This window comes from Lonchura striata, chromosome 29 (genome assembly GCF_050655825.1).
Source record: "Lonchura striata isolate lonStrDom1 chromosome 29, ASM5065582v1, whole genome shotgun sequence".
NCBI classification, from domain to species: domain Eukaryota; kingdom Metazoa; phylum Chordata; class Aves; order Passeriformes; family Estrildidae; genus Lonchura; species Lonchura striata.
Window position 1 is genome coordinate 927,215 of NC_140731.1, and position 27,645 is coordinate 954,859.

General features: G+C 50.3%; 2 protein-coding genes across 7 annotated transcripts; one reads left to right on the plus strand and one right to left on the minus strand.

The window, feature by feature from the left end:
• The first annotated feature begins 235 nt into the window (after positions 1 to 235).
• Positions 236 to 11,268, plus strand: TMPRSS12 (transmembrane serine protease 12). Its single transcript, XM_085562854.1, has 5 exons — positions 236 to 314; positions 2,082 to 2,280; positions 5,344 to 5,615; positions 7,600 to 7,742; positions 10,228 to 11,268. Exons 1-5 carry the CDS (start codon positions 236 to 238, stop codon positions 10,474 to 10,476), a joined length of 942 nt encoding a protein of 313 aa, XP_085418980.1. The 3' UTR covers positions 10,477 to 11,268.
• ATF1 (activating transcription factor 1) lies at positions 1,705 to 25,723 on the minus strand. 6 transcript variants are annotated; one of them, XM_085562828.1, is made up of 9 exons: positions 25,533 to 25,722; positions 20,399 to 20,512; positions 18,877 to 19,005; positions 17,182 to 17,282; positions 16,744 to 16,874; positions 15,958 to 16,173; positions 15,721 to 15,880; positions 14,754 to 14,907; positions 1,705 to 10,679 (listed from the first exon to the last, which is right to left on the minus strand). In XM_085562828.1, exons 2-8 carry the CDS (start codon positions 20,507 to 20,509, stop codon positions 14,763 to 14,765), a joined length of 993 nt encoding a protein of 330 aa, XP_085418954.1. In that variant the 5' UTR covers positions 20,510 to 20,512; positions 25,533 to 25,722; the 3' UTR covers positions 1,705 to 10,679; positions 14,754 to 14,762. The 6 variants fall into 6 exon arrangements, with proteins under 6 accessions (XP_085418954.1, XP_085418953.1, XP_085418955.1 ...); XM_085562827.1 differs by lacking the exon at positions 1,705 to 10,679 and adding an exon at positions 11,116 to 14,647; XM_085562829.1 differs by lacking the exon at positions 1,705 to 10,679 and having other exon boundaries at positions 11,116 to 14,907; positions 20,443 to 20,512; positions 25,533 to 25,723.
• Positions 25,724 to 27,645: the final 1,922 nt, after the last annotated feature.

A 27,645-nucleotide genomic window follows, 5' to 3' on the forward strand; every position in this document is an offset into this window, starting at 1 on the left:
GGTCGGTGCCGGTATCGGAGCCGGTACCCGGAGCCGCTGTCGGTACCGGAGCCGGTACCGGAGCCGCTGCCGGAGCCGCTGCCGGGGTTGGTGCCGGTATCGGAGCCGGTACCGGAGCCGGTACCGTACCGGCTCCGATACCGGAGCCGCTGCCGGAGCCGCTGCCGGTACCGGAGCCGCTGCCGGTACCGGCCGTTGCCCGCGGGGCTCCCGCAGCATCCTCGCCCCGCCGGCCATGCGGGCTCGGCCCGCGCTGCTGCCGCTGCTGCTGCTGCTGCTGCTCGCGGGGCCCCGGCCCGCCGAGCCTGCGGACGGTACCGGGACCCGGCGGGGCGGAGGGAGCGGGGCAGAGCCGGGGGGGGCGGCAAAGGCTCCGGTTTATACAGAAATCGGGTTAATTCGGCACAGCGGTGCTGAGCCAGCGTGGTTAACCGCGGGTTGTGCACCTGGCTCGCATAAACACGCCCTGTTTCACCTGGGCTGAGAAAAGCCCCGGGATGTGTGAGGAGCGAGTCCTGCAGAGCAGAGATCCCTGGAGTGGTTTTGGATGGAAAGGTGGGACCTTGCAGCCCACCCAGTGCCCCCCTGCCGTGGCAGGGTCACCTTCCCCTGTCCCGGTGCTGCAAACCCCGTCCAGCCCGGCCTGGGACACTGCCAGGGATCCAGGGGCAGCCACAGCTGCTCTGTGCCAGGGCCTCAGCACCTTCCCTATACTGGGATTTCTTCCCAAAATCCCGTCCAGCCCTGCCCTCTGGCAGTTCTCCCTTGCCCTGGCACTCCAGGCCCATTTCTATGCTCGGTCTCCATCTCCCCTGCAGCTCCTTCAGGCACTGCAAGGCCACAGTTAAGTCAGTCCGAAGCTTTTTCTCCTCCAGGTTGAACAATCCCAATTCTCCCAGCCTTTCCTCAGAGCAGAGCTGCTCCGTCTCTCTAAACATCTCGGTGGCCTCATCTCCAACAGGTCCATGTCCTTCCTGTGCTCTGGCGATGCTGGAGATTTAAAAACCCAAAACCAAACCAAATTTTAAAAACCCAGCAGCAACAAAAAACACCCACAAAACCCCCAAACACCCAACTGAACAAAAATCCCGAGACAACAGGAAAAAAAAGACCAACCCACAAACCCACAGCACCCACAAGCGCTGCCCCAAAAGCTGAGCTTTGCCCTCCAGGCCTCTGTGAAAAATGCTAATCACTTGGTTTTGGAAAGTTTAATAATAATAAAATGGTTATAAAAATTGTAATACAATTAGAGTAATAAAATTTAGAGTTAGGACAGTTACAAGACGATAAAAAGCAAAGAATTATGGACGTCTGGATGCTGTCGGACACTAAGTCATGAAAAACATCCCTTGAAAGCAATACACTGTTGCATATTCATATATCCTTCATGGTTATGCATACATTTTATTTAAAACAAGAACTCTGTTGTATGTCAACTGTTTCCTTTAATCCCCATGGCTCTTCGAGTCTGAGCAAGGCCTGAAGAAATTAACTTCTTCTGTTAAAAAAACATACATTCCTCTTCTCTGGAAGATTTAGGTGTTCCTTGAAGCAAGTATTAAAGAAAACCCTTCACACAGAGCTTCTATTTTACCATTATGTTGTAACCTAAAACTATATTTAACACACCACTTAAGAGAATTAATACAGCATTGTTACTGTCAAGGCAGGGTGGGAATGAAGAGACCCAGAGCAGGAGGCTGTGAGAGTAAAACTGGTTTATTCAAAATACACAGCTCTTATACAGAGCTTCGTGAGGACCAAATTCATTCACCGAGTTCTGAAGTGAAAACAAGCCACAGCATTGGTGCAAAGTGCTTGACACACAGTGATAGAATTTAACTATAAACAATGTGAAAAACAAGAGAGATAAAGAATTATTTACATTCTTTCCCAGCTCTTTCCCAGGCTTTTGCCTGGCCAGAAACTCTCCGTTTCTCTCTTTGAATCCGAGTCCCACACAGCGTAACTTTCTACCGTGACGCATACAACACTCATTGCAAAAGCCGATAACAAACCCCGCATCTCTCCCATCTCTGACATTGCCCTCGTCCCTCAGCAGGCCCCGTGTTTTGCAGAGTGCCGGCAGCAGCCGCAGCTGGGCCGCAGCGTGGCGTCCTGGATCGTGGGGGGCCACGAGGCCCCGGAGGGCGCGTGGCCCTGGGTGGTGAGCCTGCAGGTGCTGCGCGGCGCCGGCCGCTTCCTGCACCTCTGCGGCGGCGTCCTGCTGGGCCCGAGAGCCGTGCTGACCGCCGGCCACTGCGTGGACAGACGGACGTACGTACGGGGCTGGCCCTGGGCGCCGGCTGACCCCTGGGCGCCGGCTGACCCCTGGGCACTGTCTGACCCCTGGGCACTGTCTAACCCTGGGCATTGTCTGACCCTGGGCACTGTCTGATCCTTGGGCACTGTCTGACCCTGGGCATTGTCTGACCCCTGGGCACTGTCTGACCCTGGGCATTGTCTGACCCCTGGGCATTGACTGATCCTTGGGCACTGTCTGACCCTGGGCATTGTCTGACCCCTGGGCACTGTCTGACCCTGGGCATTGTCTGACCCCTGGGTATTGTCTGACCCCTGGGTATTGTCTGACCCCTGGGCATCCCTGACCCCTGGGCATTGTCTGACCCTGGGCATTGTCTGATCCTTGGGCACTGTCTGACCCTGGGCATTGTCTGACCCCTGGGCATTGTCTGACCCTGGGCATTGTCTGATCCCTGGGCATTGTCTGACCCTGGGCATTGTCTGATTCCTGGGCACCAGCTGACCCCTGGGCTTCAGCTGACCCCTGAGCACTGTCTGACCCCTGAGCACTGTCTGACCCCTGGGCATTGTCTGACCCCTGGGCATCCCTGACCCCTGGGCATTGTCTGACCCCTGAGCACTGTCTGACCCCTGGGCATTGTCTGACCCCTGGGTATTGTCTGACCCCTGGGCACTGGCTGACCCCTGGGCACTGGCTGACCCCTGGGCACCGGCTGACCCCTGGGCATTGTCTGACCCTGGGTATTGTCTGACCCCTAGGTATTGTCTGACCCCTGGGCATTGTCTGACCCTGGGCATTGTCTGATTCCTGGGCACCAGCTGACCCCTGGGCTTCAGCTGACCCCTGAGCACTGTCTGACCCCTGGGCATTGTCTGACCCCTGCGTGCCACGGCTGAACCCCCTGAGTTCCACAGCTGAACCCCCCGGGCATCACAGCTACCCCTGGGCACCCTAACTAATCCCTTGGTACCACAGCTGACCCCTTAGTACCATGGCTGACCACTTGGTACCATGGCTGACCCCTGGGCATCACAGCTGAACCCCCTGGGCACCATGGCTGAGCCCTTGGTACCACAGATGACCCCTGGGCACCACATCTGACCCCTTGGTGCCACATCTGACCCCTGGGCACCACATCTGACCCCTGGGCACCACATCAGACCCCTGGGCACCACATCTGACCCCTTGGTGCCACATCTGACACCTTGGTACCACATCTGACCCCTGGGCACCATGGCTGAACACCCTGGGCACCACAGCTGAGCGCCCTGAGCCCCCAGACTCCCCAGCTCATCAGCTTTAACACAATTTCCTTTTTTCTTGTTGATCAGAACCAATAATTCAGCACTGAAAGTTGTTTTTTTTCTTTGACAATGTGGTAATAACTGCTCAGAACAGGTTTTGAACTGCACTTACAGCAGCTCTGCAGCACTTCAGCTCCCAGCACGGGTCTCTTTTCCAGCCTTTAGCACAGTTGCACAATCTGCATCTGTCAACATCCACTGTGTTGACTTAACCACGACCTGGGGAAAGTGAACAGTAAAATCCTTGAAACTTGGAATTTTGTCCTTTATCAGGACTTTATTACATCAGCTCCTTGTTTGCATTCAGCAGACATTTATTTGCAAAATAATGCCTCTTTAAATCATCAGTTTAATTTCTACCTTAATTTTGGAGGCTAATTTGAATTTTATAGCTCATCCCAGGCCAAATTCAAAGCTCACTTAATATTTTTTCAGCATACTTGACTAGAAATTAGGTCTGAATGACTCCACTCCTATTTCTGAATTTATTAATTTGATAGTCATTATTTTGCTTCTAGATAATGGAGTTCCCAGATCTAGGTACAAGTAGAGTCTTTATGAGCATTGTGGGGGATGAGCCTCCTTTTATCCAACATAAAACCACATTTTCAGCTTTCTCAGATTATTATCTCTTCGTGGCCTCTGCTGAGATGGGGTGGGAGGGAATATCTGGGTGTCACCTTAAATCTTTAATCTGAATTTTCCTTAACATCAACAGGCAAAGGGAGTGTTCACATGGGCAGAATGGTAAGGAGGCAAATTTGTTCCAGGAAATATTTAACTATGGGATTTCCAATGTATATTCCTCAAGGTGCATAAGCAGAAAACAGGGATAGATGGGATAAGGGAAGAAATTCCTCCCTGTGAGGGAGGCTCTGGTATAGGGTGCCCAGAGAAGTTGGGATCCCTGGAAGTGTCCAAGGCAAGGCTGGACAGGGCTTGGAGCAGCCTGGGATAGTGGGAGGTGTCTCTGCTCAGGGCAGGGTGGGATGAGATGAGCTTTAAGGTGCCTCCAACCCAACCCATTCCTGGATTCCACCATGAAAACAAACACTGAAACTGATCTCAAACCTACCTGAATTCTCATCTTAAAAGATGAGCTTTAGGGTGCCTCCAACCCAACCCATTCCTGGATTCCATCATGAAAACAAACGGTGAAACCAGTGTAAAACCCACTGGAATTCATATCTTAAAGATGAGCTTTAAGGTGTCTCCAACCCATTCCTGGATTCCACCATGAAAACAAATGGTGAAACTGATTTAAAACCCACCTGAATTCTCATCTTAAAAGATGAGATTTAAGGTGCCTCCAATCCAATCCTGGATTCCACCATGAAAACAAAGGGTGAAAGCAGTGTAAAACCCACTTGAATTTGTATCTTAAAGATGAGCTTTAAGGTGCCTCCAATCCCACCCAACCCAAGCCATTCCTGGATTCCACGATAAAAACAAACGGTGAAACTGAACTAAAACCCACCTGAATTCTCATCTTAAAAGATGAACTTTAAATTGCCTCCAATGCAATGCAATGCAATGCAATGCAATCCAATCCCACCCAACCCAAGCCATTCCTGGATTGCACGATGAAAACAAACGGCGAAACTGAACTAAAACCCACCTGAATTCTCATCTTAAAAGATGAACTTTAAATTGCCTCCAATGCAATGCAATGCAATGCAATCCAATCCCACCCAACCCAAGCCATTCCTGGATTCCACGATGAAAACAAACGGCGAAACTGAACTAAAACCCACCTGAACTGTCTCGTAGGGACCCGTGGTCCTGGCGAGCCGTGCTGGGCGTGCACAACCTGCAGAAGCACGGCCCCCAGACAGCGAGGAGGAGGATCAGGAGGATCATGGTGCACTCGGAGTTCAGGAGGGAGACCTTTGAGAACGACGTGGCGCTCTTCGAGCTGAAGTCGGCCGTGCGCTACAGCCGCTCCATCCAGCCCGCGTGCCTGCCGCCCGCGGCCCTGCTGCCGCCCCTGGAGAACAGCTCCGACTGCTCCATCAGCGGCTGGGGACGCACCAGCGAGAAGGGTACGGGGCTCCGGGGCTGCTGAAACCCTCCCGTCGCCACCCTCGCCCTCTGCAGCTCCCCCAGCTCATAAACTCACTTGGCACCCGGATTTTAGGGGCCTTTCCTGACCTTTCAAAGGGGGAATGGCACCAAACTGCAAGAGGGCAGGTGCCGGAGCTCACCCTAGGTCGGGGTGGTTCTGTGTGCTGGAAAAGTCTCTCCTCCAGCCCGTGCTTTAAAGAAAGGCTCAGCAGTCTCTGCTGTCTGGTCTCAAGGCAGTTTATTGCAAGTTATCTGAAAGATTTTCTTCTGGGGCTGCTGTGGTTTGATCACAGCTCAGGCAGAGGCACACACACACCCTGACATCCTCTCTGACCCTGACTGCTTCTTCTCTCCCCGCCCAGGGCTGCTGCTGTCTTTTATATGGTACATTACGTGTTAAATGTTTACAGTTTTTCCCAATGCCTATTGCCTATATTAAATGGTGCTTTTCTATCTTTTATATGGCACATTACGTGTTACATGGTTAGAGTTTTTCCCCAATGCCTATTGCCTATATTAAATGGTGCTTTTCTATCTTTTATATGGCACATTACGTGTTACATGGTTAGAGTTTTTCCCCAATGCCTATTGCCTATATTAAATGGTGCTTTTCTATCTTTTATATGGTACACTACGTGTTACATGGTTACAGTTTTTCCCCAATGCCTATTACCTATATTAAAAGGTGATTTTCTACTCTAAACCATTCCGTGAGTGCCAACATCACCAAGAACAGGGAGGTAAGGAAGAAGAAAGAGGGAGGACAGGGCAGGCCCAAATCCCAAATCCATCTTAAAACCTCTGACCCCCATGTACAAAACCAAAACCCCCCTGTACAGCACTCAGAAATTCTTCCCTCTACTTTGTGACTGCTTCTACTCTAATATCTAAACTTTTGTGACTTCTTGTCCTTCCTGCAAGGTTGGTAAATCATTCCATGCCTCAAACCCAAAATCACAGCTGTTTGCAGCTGCCTGCCAGGGTCTAAAATGCTTCTGACCTGGACCAGGAACCTCTAAAATTGTCTGAGGGACATTTTGAGTTCCCACAGACAGGTTCAGAGTAGATACTGGTAAGAAATTCCTCGCTGTGAGGGTGCTGAGGGCCTTGGCACAGATTGCACAGCTGTGGCTGCCCTGGATCCTTCTGAGTATCCCATAAATTGGTTGGACAGGGCTTGGAGTAACCTGACAGTACAAGGTGTCCCTGCCCATGGCAGGGGGTTGGAACTGGAAGATCTTTAAGGTTCCTCCCAGCCCAAACCATTCTCTGATTCTGACTGGATTTGCCCAGGCCATGGTCTCCTCACAATGTTATTTAACTCTGCAGTGAGGATCTGCTCTCAGGGGTTTTCCATCACAAGCAGGTCAGACCCACACAGCTGTAACCACAGGAAGAGATTTCCCAGCCTTTCTTCCAAGTATAACATGAAAAAAAGGAAAATAAACTCAGCTGATTTCAGATTCGTGGTGCAGGTCAACGTGGGCTGCTGGAAAAAGCTATTTTATTGAAAAGCAACAATTCTGATGCCACATGTTGTGAACTCGAGGGTTCCCGTGGGATTTATGAACGACTACACCCCCTCCAATTCTCTCTTTACTCCCACTGGGCACAAATTCAATGCCCGTTGGTATGTGGGGGTTTTGGGGTCAGCTGAGGTTGTATGAGCCTGGTTGATAAGTCACCTCTGCCATTCTGAGCAAGGCATGTGTATTATTATTGGTGCTTCTGAGGAAGAATTGCAAAATCTACATCAACTTTTAAGCCACTCAAATTCCAATCCATTGGCAACAGGGAGGGTCTGTGTCACACGCGTGTCTAAACATGTCCAGGGACACACCTAGGCTGGCAAAACAAACAAAAAAATTCCAAAAAAATCCCCAAAAAAACCCAAAAAAAACACAGTAAAACTGCCACAAACCCCAGCATATGTCACCTTTCTAAATTCTGTCTCCTCTCAAGGTAAACTCTCATCTGTGCTGAAGCAAGCCCACGTGGGAATCCTCCCTCCCAGCCTCTGCAACAGCTCGGAAGGGTACGCGGGGCTGATGAACGACAAAGCGCTCTGCGCCGGCGCCTGGGCCGGGGGCACCGACTCCTGCCAGGTGAGGACTGTGCCACCTGCCAGGTGAGGGACTGTGCCACCTGACAGGTGAGAGGGGCTGTGCCACCCTGACAGGTGAGGGGCTGTGCCACCTGACAGGTGAGGGGCTGTGCCACCCTGCCAGGTGAGAGAGATTGTGACACCTGCCAGGTGAGGGATTGTGCCACCCTGCCAGGTGAGGGACTGTGCCACCCTGACAGGTGAGAGGGGCTGTGCCACCCTGCCAGGTGAGAGGCTGTGACACCCTGACAGGTGAGGGGCTGTGCCACCTGACAGGTGAGGGGCTGTGCCACCCTGACAGGTGAGGGGCTGTGCCACCTGACAGGTGAGAGGGGCTGTGCCACCCTGCCGGGTGAGAGGCTGTGACACCCTGCCAGGTGAGAGGCTGTGCCACCCTGACAGGTGAGAGGCTGTGCCACCCTGCCAGGTGAGGGACTGTGCCACCTGACAGGTGAGAGGGGCTGTGCCACCCTGCCAGGTGAGGGACTGTGCCACCTGACAGGTGAGAGGGGCTGTGCCACCCTGCCAGGTGAGGGGCTGTGCCACCTGACAGGTGAGAGAGATTGTGACACCTGCCAGGTGAGGGATTGTGCCACCCTGCCAGGTGAGGGGCTGTGCCACCTGACAGGTGAGGGGCTGTGCCACCCTGACAGGTGAGAGGGACTGTGACACCCTGTCAGGTGAGAGGGGCTGTGCCACCCTGACAGGTGAGGGACTGTGCCATACCTGCCGGGTGAGGGGCTGTGCGACCTGACAGGTGAGGGGCTGTGCCACCATGCCAGGTGAGAGGGGCTGTGCTACCTGCCAGGTGAGGGGCTGTGCCACCCTGCCAGGTGAGAGGGGCTGTGCTACCTGCCAGGTGAGGGACTGTGCCACCCTGACAGGTGAGAGGGACTGTGCCATACCTGCCGGGTGAGGGACTGTGCCCCCTGACAGGTGAGGGACTGTGCCACCTGCCAGGTGAGGGACTGTGCCACCCTGCCAGGTGAGAGGGGCTGTGCTACCTGCCAGGTGAGGGACTGTGCCACCCTGCCAGGTGAGAGGGACTGTGCCACCCTGCCAGGTGCAAGGGATGCAACATATTTATGCCACAAAGGTGGCAGTAAATTCTGTCTGATACACTTCCTGCTTCTCCGCAGTTTTCCCCGAGCAGGTGACACAAGGCACAGGATGTGTGTTCATCACTCGGAGCTCCCACACCATGGAGATGAACCTCCCAGTTAAGTGAGGAGTGAAGGTTTAGTTTAGGCATGAAAAGGTGCAGAGAAAACGAGAATTCGAGTGAAGGTTTAGGTTTAGGCATGAAAAGATGCAGAGAGAAAACGAGAATCTGAGTGAAGGTTTGGGTTTAGGCATGAAAAGGTGCAGAGAGAAAATGAGAATCTGAGTGAAGGTTTAGGCATGAAAAGGTGCAGAGAGAAAACGAGAATCTGAGTGAAGGTTTAGGTTTAGGCATGAAAAGGTGCAGAGAAAACAAGAATCCAAGTGAGGGTTTAGTTTTAGGCATGAAAAGGTGCAGAGAGAAAACGAGAATCTGAGTGAAGGTTTGGGTTTAGGCATGAAAAGGTGCAGAGAGAAAACGAGAATCTGAGTGAAGGTTTGGGTTTAGGCATGAAAAGGTGCAGAGAGAAAACAAGAATCTGAGTTAAAAGATACTGAAGCACTGCAGGTCTGGGGCTGTGGTCGGTGCAGTCCTGACCAGAATCAGGAGGAATTCCTCCATGGAAAGGGTGGGCAGGCACTGGAAGGTGCTGCCCAGGGAGGTGCTGGTGTCCCCAACCCTGGAGGTGTCCAAGGAACAGCTGGATGTGGGTGAGAAGCACTCTGGTCTGGTGACAAGATGAGGGTCAGGTTAGACCTGATGGTCTTGGAGGGCCTGTCCAGCCTCAAGGATGCTGATCCTGCCTTTCAGCAATAATGCTTTTTCTCTTTTTGAGCCTGGCCTCACAAGCTCTCAGAGATAAGCATTATACCCTTGATAGCTCAGCTACCTCAGGTGGCAGAAAAGAAGCAGGATGTCTCCTGTGACAGTGTTGGAAACCAAAAGTTTTAATAAAAGGCCAAAATGAAAAAGCTCTTTACAGAGAAAAGCAAGAGGTTCTTGCTCCTGCTAAAACACTTCACAAAACTATTAACTTCTTTTGTTCTCTTCTTTTTCTAGCAAATTGCTTAGGTGGGACTTTTTGGCTCCTGTCCAACTGGGTATCCTTAAGTTTGAGGTGAAGTCCCCAAGGTTCTATGAGGTGTCTTTTAACCAAATTGAGGAGAGAAACTTCTGGGTTTTTTCCTTTTTAAGGGGACAAAGGGTAAACGGGGGGGCACATTCCCACACTGAGCTGCCCAGGTGCTACTGCCCACACCTTGCTGTCCTTGTGACTGTCCGGTTAATATTTAAATAAATGTAAAAACCAGATTGCTCGCTGCCCGAAGTGTTTCCTGGAAGGAAACCCTTACACGCTGCTGGTTTTTGTGGTGTTCACTTGCAGGGTGACAGCGGGGGCCCCTTGGTGTGTTACCACCCTGGCAGTGCCAAGTACTACCTGGTTGGCATCGCCAGCTTCGGGGTGGGCTGCGGCCGGCCCAGGTACCCCGGGATCTACGTGCGCCTGTCTCAGTACAGAAAATGGATCAAAGCCAAGGTCCTGCTGACCAACCAGACTCAGAACCCCAGCGGGGGCACCACACTCACCATCCTCCTGGCTCTGCTCCACACGCTGCTCACGCAGGCTTTGTAGAGAGGCAAACCACCGTGTGCTCCTCCTGGAGGTCTGGCCTGCCTGGAAAAGCTCGGAGAAAGCGGCTCCCTCCCTCCTGACAATAAATCCAAGAGCCAAAGGATGTGCACTTACTTTGCAGGAGTCATGTTTGCCATTGTATTTTTTGTTTCCTGCCTCTGATATCCGCACTGACAGGAGAGGAAACAGTACCGGCCTCGGCGCTAATAAGGAAAATTGAATATAGAAGTGTTATCGACTGGAAACACTTTCTTCCCACCCTATTTCTGTGCTTTTCCAGCCACCAGAAGGGTAAATACACTCAGTGACCAGGGTTTGGGGAGGGCAGATGCTCCCTCTGCCGGGTAAAAACCAGCAGAGCACGCTAAAGTTTTAATTAACCATTTAATTAACCGAACCTTAACTGTGGCTCAGCTTACTGAAAACTAAGAAAGTAAAAATAAACCTGCAGGAAGGTAAAAGCTGTTCTGCACTCATGAGTTTTGGCACTGGCAGGTGTGTACAAGTGCCACTTAATCCACTAAAATTGACTGTTATTTATTCCTGGCTGTCGTATGACTCGATCCCACACAGGTTTTCACACCTGGTCACCACCACTGCAGCTCTGATTTCATTAAAAATAAATAGGGACCAGCAGAATGATAATATTTTAGCGACTTTATTTACCAAGATCAAAATTTGCAACCATTAATTGTTTCAACAAATATTTACAATTCATGGAAAGCACGAACTGTTTGGAACCAACCAGCAGAACAGCATCAGCTGCTGCATCTCTTACCCTCAGGAATGAGATTTTACTCTTTAAAATCGAGATTTGAAAGTAAATCCAAACTAAGAACTTCATGATCAGTGCTTAAAGAGCGAACTCGTGTTACTGTTTCATATTCCCAAGATGAAAAATCAGCTGTTCTTTCCAGCACACTGTTTTCAGAGTATAAAAATTGACTCCTGGTGTGTCTGGCAGGACAGGTGCTTCCCTTGCTGGATGGATACGAGAAGAATTGGCCACCAGGTTTTTACAGTTAACACGTGATAGTTTTTGTTTATTTTTGTTCCATCTTACAAAAGGAAAAAAGAGGATCAGCTACCACAGAGTTCCCAGAGCAGTTCAGAACTGTAGCTCAAACAAACCCTCTCCCACACGGCTGAGGAAAGGCCCAATTCTCTGAGGGGCACATTCCAGGCTGTTCAATTCTCCTGAAATTCCACCCAAGAAACACCAACACCTCTCCAGGAGCAGCTCCCTCAGCTTAGGACTTTTCCCAACCTCATTTCTGCTTTTTTCCTGACATGATGGCAACCAGGAGTCACACTCCAGCCTGGCCTAAAGGAAACGCACTGGGACTCGTGCCCACAACAATCAGAGACTTTGGAACTCCACGGTGAAAAAAAAAAAAATCCTTTTCTAGCCCACTAACCAGGAGATTGTGGAATGCAGATTCCTCATGGCAAAGAGCTCTGCTTGCTGCAGAATTCCCAAAGGAGTAAAATCAAAAATACTGACCGACCATGGGATAAGCATGACACACCCAGGGAGGGAGCAGAGCTTGGAATTCCACCTGGACCTGAGCTAGGGAGCTCCAGCAGCGAGGAACAGCACAGCCCATGGTGTAATTCCTGCTGACAGAACTGGAAGCAGGATGCAATCCCACCTATGGAAATGGTTTGTTATTCATGCCAGAAGCACTGCAGTCACATACAGCACCTGCCCAGGACCACGGCCTGGCCACCAGGACCATGGCCTGGCCACCAGCATCACAGCCTGGCCACCAGGATAACAGCCTGGCCACCAGGACCAGGGCCTGGCCACCAGGATCACAGCCTGGCCACCAGGACCATGGCCTGGCCACCAGGATCACAGCCTGGCCACCAAGACCACGGCCCGGCTGCCAGGACCACGGCCTGGCCACCACAACCATGGCCTGGCCACCAGGACCATGGCCTGGCCACCAGCTGGCCGCCAGGACCACGGCCTGGCCACCAGGACCACAGCCTGGCCACCAGGACCATGGCCTGGCCACCAGCTGGCCACCAGGACCACGGCCTGGCCACCAGGATCACAGCCTGGCCACCAGGACCACGGCCTGGCCACCAGGACCACAGCCTGGCCACCAGGACCATGGCCTGGCCACCAGCTGGCCACCAGGACCACGGCCTGGCCACCAGGATCACAGCCTGGCCACCAGGACCACGGCCTGGCCACCAGGATCACAGCCTGGCCACCAGGACCATGGCCTGGCCACCAGGATCACAGCCTGGCCACCAAGACCACGGCCCGGCCACCAGAACCACGGCCTGGCCACCACAACCATGGCCTGGCCACCAGGACCATGGCCTGGCCACCAGCTGGCCGCCAGGACCACAGCCTGGCCACCAGGACCACAGCCTGGCCACCAGGACCATGGCCTGGCCACCAGCTGGCCACCAGGACCACGGCCTGGCCACCAGGATCACAGCCTGGCCACCAGGACCACGGCCTGGCCACCAGGACCACGGCCTGGCCACCATGACCACGGCCTGGCCACCAGGACCACGGCCTGGCCACCAAGACCACGGCCAGGCCACCAGGACCACACCCTGACCACCAGGACTACAGCCTGGCCACCAAGATCATGATCTGACCACCAGGATAACAGCCTGGCCACCAGGACCACAGCCAGGCCACCAGGACCGTGTCCTCACCATGTCCTGCCCACCTGGACCACAGCCAGAGAGCTCTGGGCATCTCCAAGAATGGAGATTCCCCAGGTAAAGGAGTCCTGATCACGTGAAATGTTTGATTTTCACCTGAAACAAATTGTACAAACTGGACTCTCTGACACAATGAGATCTAATGTGCAGATATTGTCAATTCTGGGGAGTAAAAAACCCTAATTTCTTTTTTTTTTTCCTCTTCCCCCCCACCCCCCATACTCTTTAGGATCCATTTTTTTTTCTGCAAGTTGCCTACAGACATACAAAATTAATTCAAGTATCTCCTACACCAAAGAGGATCTCATTTGACTTTGTACTATCCATAAAAATATATCCTTGAAAATCTGGTTCACAAAATATTTCATTTGGTTACTAAAATGAAAGATATAAACTGTCAAAATACGTATAGAAACTCAATTTCAGGTTTTGTAAAGATCACAATTTAGCTACAAAATATACCAACCATCTCCCTGTTTGCAATATAGAATTTGCTTACAAAGATACCATTACTTTACAAAAGAGCTCCTACCTTACAAAGTGAGGCTGGAAATTGTAATTTTGCACTACTTCCAGCAATAAACCAGAGATTAGAACCTCATAACCCTTTGGTATAGATCATCCATTTTTTACTACATCATTTTTCTTCTATTTGGTTTCATGTTCCAAAGCCCAGGAGAATCCCCAGCCAGGACAAGCACTGAGTGTTTAATTGTAGATATGCTCAATTTAATTTTCAAAAATCGATGTTTCTCATGCCCAGAACTAAGAACAAACTCTTGCAGAACGAAAAACTTTCAGAAGTTTAATCTCAGAAATTCTTCAGAACTTTTGTCACCAGTCCTTGTCCCTCACACTGTGCTTTAAAATCACTGATGTGTTGAATTCTCTAAGAAAATCAACACGATTTTCTGTGCCTCTGACATTTCCAGGACCAGGCCTCTTGCCCCCTTCTGATCCTTTCCCAATGCGATAAACACAGCAAACATGGAAAAAAAAAATCATCCCAATTTTTTAAATTGTCATCTGAGAAAAGAGTAAAAACATAATTTATACCTCGAGCAAAGTATCAGCTTTTTTCTCACCTGCACCTGTAAATATCACCTTACAGGTTAAAATAAAAATATTTACAGACAAATAACTGAAGGAAAAAGGCTTGAAAAAGAGTAAGAAAACAAAACATACACTGGTTATAAATGTTACTAATAATGTCAGCTATGGCAAGGATTCTGTTTCATTTATGGTTTTTTTTTTGTAACCAAATTTTGCCTCCCTTTTTAGAGGCATTCATAGGAATTTTCAAAGAAACTCTCATCACCTGCCTCGCCACACGTGACTGTCCTTCTGCTGTAGCTGCAATCTTGAATTTAGCAGTTTCCAGTTGTGCCAGCAGGAATTTTGGTGAGGTTTTCTTGTTTCGTCTTTGTACTTTGTCACCAACATGTTGTAAAGAAAATCTATAGTCTTTGAGCTGTGAAATCTAGGTAGAAAAGTTTCATTTTTGACCTTTCATCTAGTTAAAAAAATTCAGTATAAAAAAAAAACCAAACTCCTCTGATATTTCACCAGTTCCCAAAGGTTTTTACCTTCTCTTCTTACACACTTTTATGACAGTAAAGATCTTTCAAAGTTTTTAGCTCTTCAATTAGAGTTTTGTTCTGATTTTCCAGGACTGCCACTCGATTTTCCAAACATTTCACATACTCCTTCTTCTTCCTACGGCACTCCCGGGCAGCTTCTCTGCAAGAGAGAAGCAGAATTCTTCATTTTAGGCGTGAGATCAATTTTTTGAACAACACTGATCAATAGAGAGAGCTGGAACTGCAGTGAGCAACAAAACCGAGCCAGAACTGCCCGAGGAGAGCAGGAAACTCAGCAGGATCTGGCAACACACATGGCAGCCACTCTGCAGGGGAATCCCAATTTTGCTTTCTCCACACTGAGACCCAAGGGAGCACGTCTGGCTCAGGATTTCCCATGTTTGGGTCACAATCTCCCACAAGCCCAGGTGTGCTGAGGTGGGGAAGGAGGCCAAGGATGCCTGGGCTGTGCCAGCCATGGTGTGGCACAGCACCGGGGCAGGGATTGTCCCCTGTGCTGGACACTGCTGAGACCCCTCAGTGCAAGAGGAATATGGATGGGCTGGAGGATATCCAGAGCTGGGAAGGGGCTGGAGAACTCCTGAGGGAACTGGGAACGGGGCTCAGCCTGGAGAAAAGGAGGTTCAGGAGAACCTCCTCCCTCTCCAAACTCCCTGACACGAGGGGCAGCCAGGGGCAGGGGGTCAGGCTCTGTTCCCAGGGAACAGGGACAGGACAAGCGGAAACGGCCTCAAGCTGTGCCAGGGGAGGTTCAGCCTGGACATGAGGAGGAATTTCTTCATGGAAATTGGTCAGGCATTGGCAGGGGCTGCCCAGAGAGGTCTGGAGTGCCCATCCATGGATGTGTCACTCAGTGCTCTGGCGCAGACCTGTCACAGGTTGGTCTTTATGATCCTGGAAGTGTTTTCCAACCCCAACTCGGCAAGCCAGCAGCTCAGGTGCAGGCACATACCTGTTCTTCATCAGCCTGATCTCTCGTTTCAGCTGTGGGTCGTCTGTCTTGCTGCTCTGGGACGTCAGAGTGACAGGGGAGGTCATCACCACGGTCTGGGGCAGGGAGGAGGTGGTGGGCGTGGTGCGGATCTGGTAGGTCTGCATGTCCCCAGAGGCAGCTAGGGGACACAAAGGGGATCAGCAGGTGACACTCACGGTGCCGGGGGTGTAACCACGTCCCACAGGGGGTACTCACTCTGCACCACCACCTGGTTGCTGGGCACCAGGATCTGCTGCCCGTCCGAGGTCTGGGCGTACTGCAGGATGGTGGTCCCGGGCTGGGAGGCGCCGGCGTTGGCCATGGTCAGAGTCTGCAGCCCCTGCACCCCGTCTGCCCCCGGCCCTGCCAGCTGCAGCCCGTTGGCCGCGATGGCGACTGCGAGGGAAGGCACATGCACAAGGGGATTTGTAGCTGTACAGCAGAAAACACAGGGAAATCACAGTGTCCTAGAGGGACCTTACAGGGGCACCTCCACCAGCCCAGGCTGCTCCAAGCCTGTCCAGCCCAGATCCAGGGGCAGCCACAGCTGCTCTGGGCACCTGTGCCAGGGCCTCACCACCCTCACAGGACGTGTGAAGCACCACAAACACCAAGTGGGAACATCAAAAGAACAAATCTTAATTTTTTCTACCTCTCTGATACAACAGAAGCCTTTTAGTGTGGCCTATAATATACATATATATTAAAAAAAATATATATATATCTCTGTGTGTCTTCACTGATGTATTGGGTTAAAATCCAGCAAAGAACACTGCTGTGTGCTCCATACCAACACTCTTAAATGTCCTGATGTGCAAAAATTAAAATTACAGAGTACTGAGTTTATCTGAAGTCTGTAGATACCAATTACTTCTATGTACTAACTTCAGTGACTACTAGATAATAACCAACTTTTGTCCTTCATCATACTCAAATGCTTAACAAAATCTGTATTTTGAGGCAAGCAGAAGAAAAAGTGTGAGGATATTTTGGGTAACGTACTGTACTGTCCAGTGCTTGTCTGGTAGATGGGTGTGGGAACGGACATGGAGGTGACAGTGGAGACCCCAGGGCTTTCCTCATCTCCTTTTCTATCCTGTGCATCTTCAGAAGAAAGATCTTTCAAAATTTTTCTGTGGAAAAAAAAATGACATTTGACTGCACTCCTCATTTCAGTAAAATGATACAAGTGAGTAAAATTACAGCTGGTGAACATTCTGCCCTTTACAAAATCCTGCCGAGGCCAATCTCCAGCTCGTGGAGTCAAAGTTTCCTCACAGTAACGATGGCTCAGGAAGTTCAGTGCATGAACAGATTCACTGCGTGTTTCAAGGGAAAGGAAACAACCTGGTGGGCAGCAGAATATTGCAAACCATGGGAAGGGGCTGTTGTTTTGGTGTTTTCAAATAAAAGCACCAAGTGTTTTTATCCCAGCCGTACCGGTAGGATGGACGACGAGCCAAGATGCCTCGAGCCTTCTGCGAGGAGCCGATGCTGTCTGAGGAGTCCTGAGAATCCTCACTCTCAGACAAGGAAGAAACCTGGTGAGAAACGGAACAGCAAACCACTGATGCACAGGACAAACACAGAAAGCACCTGGAATCTTGTATGTAGAGGAGGAGCTGTGGAGTTTGTTGGTGAGAGTGTTAAAGTCCGATGAAAATAATATTTAAGGCAGCAGCATATCAGGGAGTAAATATGCTAAGTGCTATCCACAATTCTCATTATTCTACTGTGTGCTTGTCCAGTTCAAAGTGTTATTTTGTCACTGATGCACCTTATTAGTGAACAAAACATTTATTTGTTCTTATCTGTGTGCCAGTAACCGAATGCAGAGCTCTGGGAAAAGCCTCTCACTGAATTGCAGAGACAGAGCAGCCCATGATCAGCAGGGAAAAAAAAAACCTGCTTGTGTTGTACTTTGTTTTTGCCCCCATCAAGGCCACAATGTTCATAAATTACAGAAGAGGAGTTAATCCAGTCAGGGAATTTTTTATTTGTTTATTCCCTCAGAGGGAGGGAAAAGGAAAGAGACTTTACAGACACAGGAGCACCAGCAAGCAGCCAATGCAGATGTTTGAGCTTTCAGCAGTGCCACGTTCTCCTCCCCCTGCTCTGGTGTTACAGCAGTGACAGCTCACAGGCCCTGCTGGGTTTGCTTCTCATGATTTATCAATTTAGTGAGGTGTGAGGAGAGGATGGCACAAGATCAGGGACAAATCCCTGGGGTTTAGGGCAGCTCCTCCCTTGCCAGCTGCCAGTGGTTTCCCAGTGGAACTCCAGGTCCCCAGGGGCTCTGCAGCAGGGACTGAGAGGAGCAGGAGCAGACTCACTGAACTCCCTGGGTACCTCCTGGGAGGGACTCGCACAAAAATCCCATGGCAAGGGAGTAAGAGACACAGGCAGAGACCTGGGTACCACCAAAAGGGAGTTACAGCACCAGAGAGCACCCAGCAGCTCATTCCCCTTCACACAGCTCCACCTTGCCCAAACACTCCTTTTAATCCATTTAACAATTATTAAAATGGATTTTAATTTTAACTACTGAATGATTCTGTTAGTCCCCACTCCCCTCCTTTGGGTGTCAGACCCCACCTGACTGCCAGGGCACCAGGATTGGATTGGATGGATGCATGTGGATTGGATTTCTGTGTAAAGGGAGGTGACATCAAATGGTTTGGATGTGGATTGGATTTTTGCATGAAGGGAGGTGGCATACAATGGTTTGGATGTGGGTTTTTGTATGAAGGGAGGTGACATCAAATGGTTTGGATGTGGATTTTTGTATGAAGAAAGGTGACATCAAATGGTTTGAATGTGGATTGGATTTTTGTATGAAGGGAGGTGGCATACAATGGTTTGGATGTGGATTGGATTTTTATATGAAGGGAGTGGATGTGGATGTGGATTGGATTTTTCTATGAAGGGAGGTGACCTCAAATTTCGTTTTACTACACAGGTGACTTCCCAGCAGGAAGAATTTCAAGCCCAAATGAGGGATCCCGTGGGGTTGGTCACTGTCTCTCACAGCAGGGCACAGAGGCAGCTGCCTCAGAGAAGCCTCCACACATCTTTTCACATCTTCTCACCTACAGAACTGCAGATGTGGGGTGTTCAAAGCCATTCTGGAGTTACCTGCACGGTTTGCACCTGAGGGGAGTGGATGACAGAGGAGGACTGAGCTGTCTGGATGACTCCCTGGACCTGGACTTGCTCTCCAGGAAGCTGAACCACTGTGAGGGGAGCAGAACCTCTGAGAGACATCTACAACAGACCAAAAACCATCAGTAAAACCTTGGTGCCACAGGGAACCTCTGAGAGACATCTACAACAGACCAAAAACCATCAGTAAAACCTTGGTGCCACAGGGAACCTCTGAGAGACATCTACAACAGACCAAAAACCATCAGTAAAACCTTGGTGCCACAGGAAACCTCTGATCTACAACAGACCAAAAACCATCAGTAAAAACCTTTGTGCCACAGGACTCAGGAAGTGCAACACGTGTAGGAAAACCATTAGCAGCTTATTTTAATTCTAATTAAATCACAGAAGTACCTCTAAAGATGCACATTTTTAAAGACATTATTTGCATATGAAAAAGGCTGAAACAGTTCGTTATTTCCTTTTTTTGGAGAAAAAATCAAAGTGGCATTATGTCACATAATCAAATATGTGATATTATGTAACATAGCAAAAACATGAAAATGCTTCAGCTTCTTAGAGGGTTTGTAGTTTTGATGTTGAACTTGCATGAGGATTTACACTTTAAATCAATTTATATTGTTCATATTGCCATATATTCCCAAAACAAAAATAATTCAAGTTATACATGTAGATTGTAAGGAAATAACCACTTTTGTAATGAAATTCCTTCAGTACTTTTATTAATCTGAAATACACAAGAAGATTAAGGGATCATTAAAATACACACAGCTGAATTTCCATTTAATGCTACTTTTGTATCATAACTCACAATATAAAGGGACAATCAGAACTTTATATAAAAACAGATCAGAAAATCAGCCTGGAAACAAACTCCAGGACAGCAACTGATATTCTCTCCTTTCCTAAATCTAAATTTTGCATCAAAATCCCAATTGCCTCCATAGGATAAATAGTGGAAGAGCTGCAAAACATTGTTTTTTTCCCAGGAAAACCCTCCTGGAAGGATTCACTCACCATTTCTAAGGGATTCAGGTTAAAGCTCTGACAGGGATGTTACCTTAGAGGAAAAATCTCAAATTTGCAAGTTCATCTGGTTTATTAGATTAAATATATTCATGTTGGGCTAAAATCCAAGGGTTTCCATGGTGCTGAGTACCCAGGATTGCTGCTACTACAAAAGGAGCTGGAAATGCTTTTTCTGAGGAAAAAATGAAACCAGGCCCTCATTTTATTCCTGAGCAGCTCCTGTGGTCAACTAACCCCAAATCTGGGCCGCACTTTTGCATTGTACAAACACAAAAAAATTAGCTTTTAACCACTTTGAAATTAATTTTATGTCACCCACCATCAACCAAACACATTTTTCTTAGCATCTTTCTGTTTTTTTTTTCTTCTCTGAGTGCTTCCAAGAATGGATCTACAGTTGGTAGCACACAAAAGCGGCTCTGAGCTCCCTGAAATGTTTGCTGAGATCCAGCCCAGGCTTTACCTGTTGAGCAATATGAGAGAGCTGAGCTGCCTGGAGGGTTGTACCTTGTACAGCTGAGGGCTGGGACGGAACAGAGCTGCTGCTGCTGCCCTTGTGCACCTCTTCCATCATCAGCTAGGAGAAAAGCAGTAAAATCCAGTTAGTCACTTGGACAGCAGTGCCCAGTTCCAGCAGTGCTGCTGCTGGTGCTTCTGGGCTCACTGGGATGTGCTGAATGAGCTCTCTGCCCTTTTCTGCTGTTATTAAGGCACAGCCTGAATTTTTGTCACTTCCCATCGACGCCCTGAGCCCTTCTGTGCCTCCTCAGTGGGGAGGGACACGGTGGGACCTTGGCCTGCTCATCCCTGGGGGTTTGGGCAGGTGAAGGACACACCTGAGGCCTGGGAACAGCAGGAGTCCAGGATGGGAACAGAACAGGTTTGGTCTGTGCTGTGAAGGACACAGAATCACAGATTTGTTTGGGGTTTGGACCTTAAAGCCCATCCAGTGCCACCCCCTGCCATGGGCAGGGACACCTTTCACCACCCCAGGCTGCTCCAAGCCTTATCCAACCCAGCTTTGGGCATTTTGAGGTCTGGAGCAGCTCCAGCTTCTCTGGGCACCCTGTGCCAGGGCCTCACCATCCAATATAATCCCTTTAATATCCAATTCCTAATATCCCATCTAACCCTGCTTGCTTTCCACTTGAAGGAAGATTCAGGAAGAAAATCAAGATTCTTCATACTTAAAGAATATCTTTCTCTAAGTAAGATAATTTCCAAAAATATTTTAGCCAAGCCACCAGCCAAACCTATTTTAAACTATCTGAAGGTGTATAAAAACAAACCAGGGACTTAAAAGTGAAGAGAACACAGTTTTGAATTTTAAGAGTCACTCTGTCTTGATGTAATGCAGTCAGCAACACTTCTCTCATGTCTAAGATTTTATATTTAACTGTTCAGCGTCTTGCCAGCATCCCCCCTCGGATTCTGGGGGATTCAGGGATGCACAAATGCAGTTTCAGCTGGGGGGAGTGGGCGGACCAGCCTGGAGCATTAAAAGCTGATGGGTGAGTGTTAAACATTTTGTCACAGAAGGTTTGAAAGTGTTGAAAGGACAGTTGCTATGAGACTGGAAATTACATTTCTTTCTGTGGAAATGTGAGTCATTGATTTTTCCCTGCTGAGCCCAACCACAGCACGCAGCCCGGTGAAGGCTCCTGGGGGGAAGAGTCCACCAAGAGCAGAGTCCTGCTCCTGCACCCTCACTGCTCGGAGGGGTTGTGCTGCAGGACCCCCAAAATGGCACCAAAGCAGGGCTTTGCAGGGAGAAAACTGCTGGCTGGTACAAGAGACTGTGACTGATGGAGCAGCTCTGCTGGGAGGATTGGGATTCTTCAGCTGGAATGGAGAAGCTTCAGGGTGACCTTCCTGCGCCTCTCCAGTACCTGAAAGAGCTGCAGGGAGGATGGACAGAGAGCACCTACAAAGGCCTGGGGTGCCAGGACATGGGGAGGGGCTTCCCCCTGCCAGAGGGCAGGGCTGGATGGGATTTGGGGAAGGAATTCCTCCCTGCCAGGGTGGGCAGGCCCTGGCACAGGTGCCCAGAGAAGCCCCTGGATCCCTGGCAGTGCCCAAGGCCAGGTTGGATGGGGCTCGGGGCAAGCTGGGATGGTGGAAGGTGGCCCCGTCCATGGCAGGGAGGTGGAATGAGATGTTCCTTAAGGTCTCTTCCAGCCAAAACAAATCCAGGGTTCTGTGTGTCCTTCGCAGCCCAGCCCAAACCTTCCCCAGCCTTCCCAACATCCTCGTGGCTGCAAACATCAACCATTCAAGATTATCAGCAGAATTAATGACAAACCTGCAGTGGACACAACTTTGTCTGTCCTCAAACAGAGTTTTAGCTTTTATAAAGGAAAAATCTACATTTTGCACCCTGCAAAGTGTCCCATGTAACCAGGGCCCCTCAAACCGAAATCCAGGCAGCAGCAAAAATGACAATAAATTTCCAGTGCTACAGAAACTTTGTTCATTTCTGTAGTGCAAAACCACAGCCTGCCCTCCCTGCTCTCTCTGCTATTAGTTTCTCTACATTACTGTCCCATGAAAGACTCAAAACAGCCTCCAAGAAACAGTGAAACCTATAAATCACCCCAAAGAAACACCCCAGGGGGAAAGTACAGAGGGTTTTGCTGACCTTTCTCCCACTGGTGTGAAGTTCTGCTTACAGGAATAAAAGATAAAGTATTTCCCATTAGAAATATGAGTTTTGAGTTTAGTTCATCTCTGCTTGCTCTGGAATATTTAATTATTCACCCAACATCAGGCAATAAAAAGATTTAGCAAGGATTGCTAAATTCATCCTGCACCTCACAGCTTCTGGGCTGTCACACAAGACTCCCATGCTTTTAACTTTATTTAGCTGGAAAACTGGGAATTTCCCCCTGGAATGGGGGAAAAACCTCAACCTGCAGGTCTCAAGCTCTAAGAAGAAGCACCAAAAAGGATAATACCCGAGTCACCCCCTGTGTAAAACTGCTCTGACAGCTGAATTTAATTTATTTAGCTGAAAGCAGGTGCTCTCTTTGGGGTGAAGGCAGAATTTTGCTGTCACAGAGCACTGACAAGAGGAGCAACACCAAGGCTTTATTGGCCCAGTCTGTACAAACACCACTTTTTGAGAACCAGACAGGCAAGGGTGACGATTTTCACAGTAAACCCAAAGTCTCCGTGCAGCTCCACCTCCAAAAGTCATTTAACTGAAAGGATTTTGCAACAGCAGCTCATGAAATTTGCTTCAAGAACTCCTAAAATTCTGGGCATCATCTCCCTCCAGCCAAGAAAACTCATCCTATTTCAAACCTGAGCCTCAAATCCACCTTCCTTTGAAACATAAACAGGAATGTCACAGTTCCATCAGGACACATTTCACAGACACCCTCCGTGTGCATGAACCACCAGGCAAAGCCACCAGAAACACCTGACGTGCTCAAGGAGCATCAATTAAAAAAGAAAAACCCATCCCCACAACTCCCACTGATTCCCTAATTCTGTAAATTCCCTGAAATGCTACAGAGGAAGAAACCAAGTTCTGTTTTGCAAACTGAGTAGAGGAAGGGTCTGAATGATGTTTCATCACTGAAATATTGTAAGAGCCAATGGATTATGTTTTTATAACATCAGAAATCAAGAATATTTGACACAGAATTTTATTCTCAAATAGTGACAGAAGTCGAATTCTGACATTTAGAAATTGTACAGAGAAAATTCAAAACGTTTTCTTGAACGATGCTTAAGTAATCTGGGGGAGTTTGGGGTCCTCAAAATCAGCTGCTTTCAGCAGTGAAAATATTATTTACCTAAATTTGCCATTAGGACACTTGGGAGAAAATTTGCTCACCCAGAAAACGGACAGAACTCCATTTTTTTCCCTCAGAAATCAGTAAAAGGGCAGCACATCCGACCAGAGAGCAAGTGAGCAGTCTCTAGTCAAGGTGCCCAGTCAGTGCTCCAGATTCCATTCCACAAACACACAAAATTATTCCTTAAAACTCCAGGAGCACTTTCCTCACAGGATTTCTTCCACTCCCAGCCTGTACAGGAACATCCCCTTGACAGGAGCTTCAGAAATAAACGCTGCAGCCTAAAAACGTCAATATTCTATCCGCATCAGGGATCTGATGGCCGGGAGAGAAAAACACCCCAGAGATCATTTATATCATCATTTCTATCACTTATACCGCCCCGGATCCTCACTGAGCACTGGAAGCCAAGGCTCAGACACGGATCTGGGGGAAAATTCACAGAGGACAGGTAACGACGCCCATTGACGGCGGTTTAATTAGAGATAAAGTAGAGTTGGTCAGCGGGCAGCGCTCGGGGACGCGGCTCCCGGTGGCCGGAGCCTCTCCTCACCCCCGAGCACCTTTCCCTTTCCCTTTCCCTCGTTACCGAGGGGAGCGGGACCCTCCTCACCCCCGAGCACCTTTCCCTTTCCCTTTCCCCGTTCCAGAGGGGAGCGGGACCCTCCTCACCCCCGAGCACCTTTCCCTTTCCCCGTTCCAGAGGGGAGCGGGACCCTCCTCATCCCCGAGCACCTTTCCCTTTCCCTTTCCCCGTTCCAGAGGGGAGCGGGACCCTCCTCACCCCCGAGCACCTTTCCCTTTCCCTGTTCCAGAGGGGAGCGGGACCCTCCTCACCCCCGAGCACCTTTCCCTTTCCCTGTTCCAGAGGGGAGCGGGACCCTCCTCATCCCCGAGCACCTTTCCCTTTCCCTGTTCCAGAGGGGAGCGGGACCCTCCTCACCCCCGAGCACCTTTCCCTTTCCCCGTTCCAGAGGGGAGCGGGACCCTCCTCATCCCCGAGCACCTTTCCCTTTCCCTCGTTACCGAGGGGAGCGGGACCCTCCTCACCCCCGAGCACCTTTCCCTTTCCCTGTTCCAGAGGGGAGCGGGACCCTCCTCACCCCCGAGCACCTTTCCCTTTCCCTTTCCCTGTTCCAGAGGGGAGCGGGACACGGGGGGACTCGGGGCTCCCCTCCTCACCCCCAGAGCACCTTTCCCCCATTCCCGGGGGGAGCGGGACCCTCGTCAGTCCCAAAGCACCTTTCCCTTTCCCTTTCCCCGTTCCAGAGGGGAGCGGGACCCTCGTCAGTCCCAAAGCACCTTTCCCTTTCCCCCATTCCCGGGGAGAGCGGGACCTGGGGCTCCCCTCGTCACGCCCTGAGCACCTTTCCCTTTCCCCCATTCCTGAAGGGAGCGGGACCCTCCTCACGCCCAGAGCACCTTTCCCTTTCCCCGTTCCAGAGGGGAGCGGGACCCTCCTCACCCCCGAGCACCTTTCCCTTTCCCCGTTCCCGAGGGGAGCGGGACACGGGGGGACGCGGGACCCGGGGCTCCCCTCGACACCCCCAGAAGCTTTTTCCCCCCGTCCCCGGGCCCGGCAGCAGCCCCAGGCCGCAGGGCAGCGCCTCAGGCCCGGCGGCGGGGGGAACTCCCCGCGGTTTCGCAGCGGCCGAGGCCGCGGCCTGCGCCCGTCCTCCCCTCACGGCCCGCGGGGGCGGAGGGTGGCGCGGGGGGAGAAGCGGCGGCGGCGGGCGGGCCGAGGGAGCGGGGTGGGGTGGGGGGGACGGGGCGGCCTCCTGAGCCCGAGCTTACCTCAGAGCCCCGCGGGGCCGCGCCTGGGGAGCGCCGGAGCCGCCGCCGGGTCCCGGCCCCGCTGCCGGCCCGGTCCCGCCTCAGGGAAGCGGCGGCGGCGGCGGGGGCGGGCCGCGACCATAGAGTGCGCGCCCAGGGGCCCCCGCCATAGAGCCCCAGCGGCGCGGAGCGCGGGCGCCGGGCTAGAGCGGCCGCCTGGAGCCGGCCCCGCCCGGCCGCGCCACGGAGCGGAGCGGCGGAGCGCCGCCGGCGGGCACGGCGCGGCAACAGCGCCCCCGCCGGCCGGAGGCCGCGCCGCGCTCTGGGGCGGGAGCGCCGCGAAAATCCCGAAATTCCCGAAATCCCCGAAATTCCCAAAATTCCTAAAATCCCCGAAGTTCCCGAAATCCCCAAAAATCCCGAAATTCCCAAAATCCCCAAAATTCCCCAAATTCCCGAAATCCCCAAAAACCCCGAAATTCCCCAAATTCCCGCTATTCCTAAAATCCCCGAAATCCCCAAAAATCCCGAAATTCCCCAAATTCCCAAAATCCCCCAAAATCCCGAAATTCCTGCTATTCCCGATATTCCTAAAATCCCCGAAATTCCCGAAATCCCCAAAAATCCCGAAATTCCCAATATTCCCAAAATTCCCGCTATTCCCAAAATCCCCGCTATTCCCGATATTCCCAAAATCCCCAAAATTCCCAAAAATCCCCCAAATTCCCGATATTCCCGCTATTCCCGAAATCCCCCAAAATCCCCCAAATTCCCCAAATCCTGCAATTCCCGAAATTCCCGCTACTCCCAGCACAGCGGGTGCAGCCGGGTTTCAGCGGCAGGGCCGCGTCTCCGTGGCCGTTCCTCACCCGCTCCCTGCGGATTTTTAGGAAGTGGCACTAAAGGGCTTCGGCCCCTCTCGGGGTTATTTATTCCACAGAGGGTTTTAGGATCACAGCGTGAAAATTCATCTGCTACGCTTGGCTTTCGGCAAATATTACAATGAATATTAGATGTGTCACGTCAGAAAGTTATGCTGTATTAATTCTCTTAAGTGGTGTGTTAAATATAGTTTTAGGTTACAACATAATGGTAAAATAGAGCCTGTGTATGTAGGGACAGTTTTCTTTTTAGGAATGAGGTGCTCGCTTCGAGGAACACCGAAATCTTCCCAAGCAGAGGAATTTATGGTTTTCTTATCAGAAGAAGTTAATTTCTTCAGGCCTTGCTCAGACTCGAAGGGACATGGGGATTAAAGGAAACAGTTAAAAAACAACAGAATTCTTGTTTTAAATAAAATGTATGCATAACCATGAAGGATATATGAATATGCAGCAGTGTATTGTTTTAAGGTGATTCCTTTGTTCACAAGGGATGCTTTTCATGACTTAAGTGTCTGAAAGCATCCAGACATCCATAATTCTTTGCTTTTTATTATCTTGTAATTCTCCTAACTCTAAACTTTATTACTCTAATTATATTATTATTTTTATAACCATTTTATTGTTATTAAACTTCTAAAATTTTAAAAACCAAATTATTGGCGTTTTTCACAACAGTGAGGATTTGGGGGCTCCCCTCATGGGACAGTTCCTCAGCCATCACTGGGGAGAAGAGGAAATTCAGTGTTCCCTGAAAAGCACCAACTGCAGCCAAGCACCTCTAGGGACAGGAATGTGATTTTTTACAGGATCTGGGAATTCCTGAGCTGGAAAAATCCCTCCGAGGCCACGGAATCCAACCTTGTTCCCAGAGCACCGAGTGGCACCTGCAGGGACGGGCACTCCAACCCTCCCTGGGCAGCAATAATTCCAATTTGTAATTCCAATTTGTAATTCCAATTTGTAATTCCAATTTCCATGGGGAAATCCCTCCTGATTTCCCTGGGATAAATCCCAAACTCACCCCCCAGCTGTCCCCTCCTGTCAGGGAGTTGTGCAAAGCCAGAAATTCCCCCTGATCCCCCTTTTCTCCAGCTGAGCCCCTTTCCCAGCTCCCTCAGGATTCTCCAGCTCCACTCCCTGCTTTGATCCCAAAAATTCAGATTCCCAAAGTTACAGGTGCAGGACACTGCCCAGCCCAGCTCCTTCACACCCCCAGAGCTCCAACACTTCTCCACACACAACTGACAAAA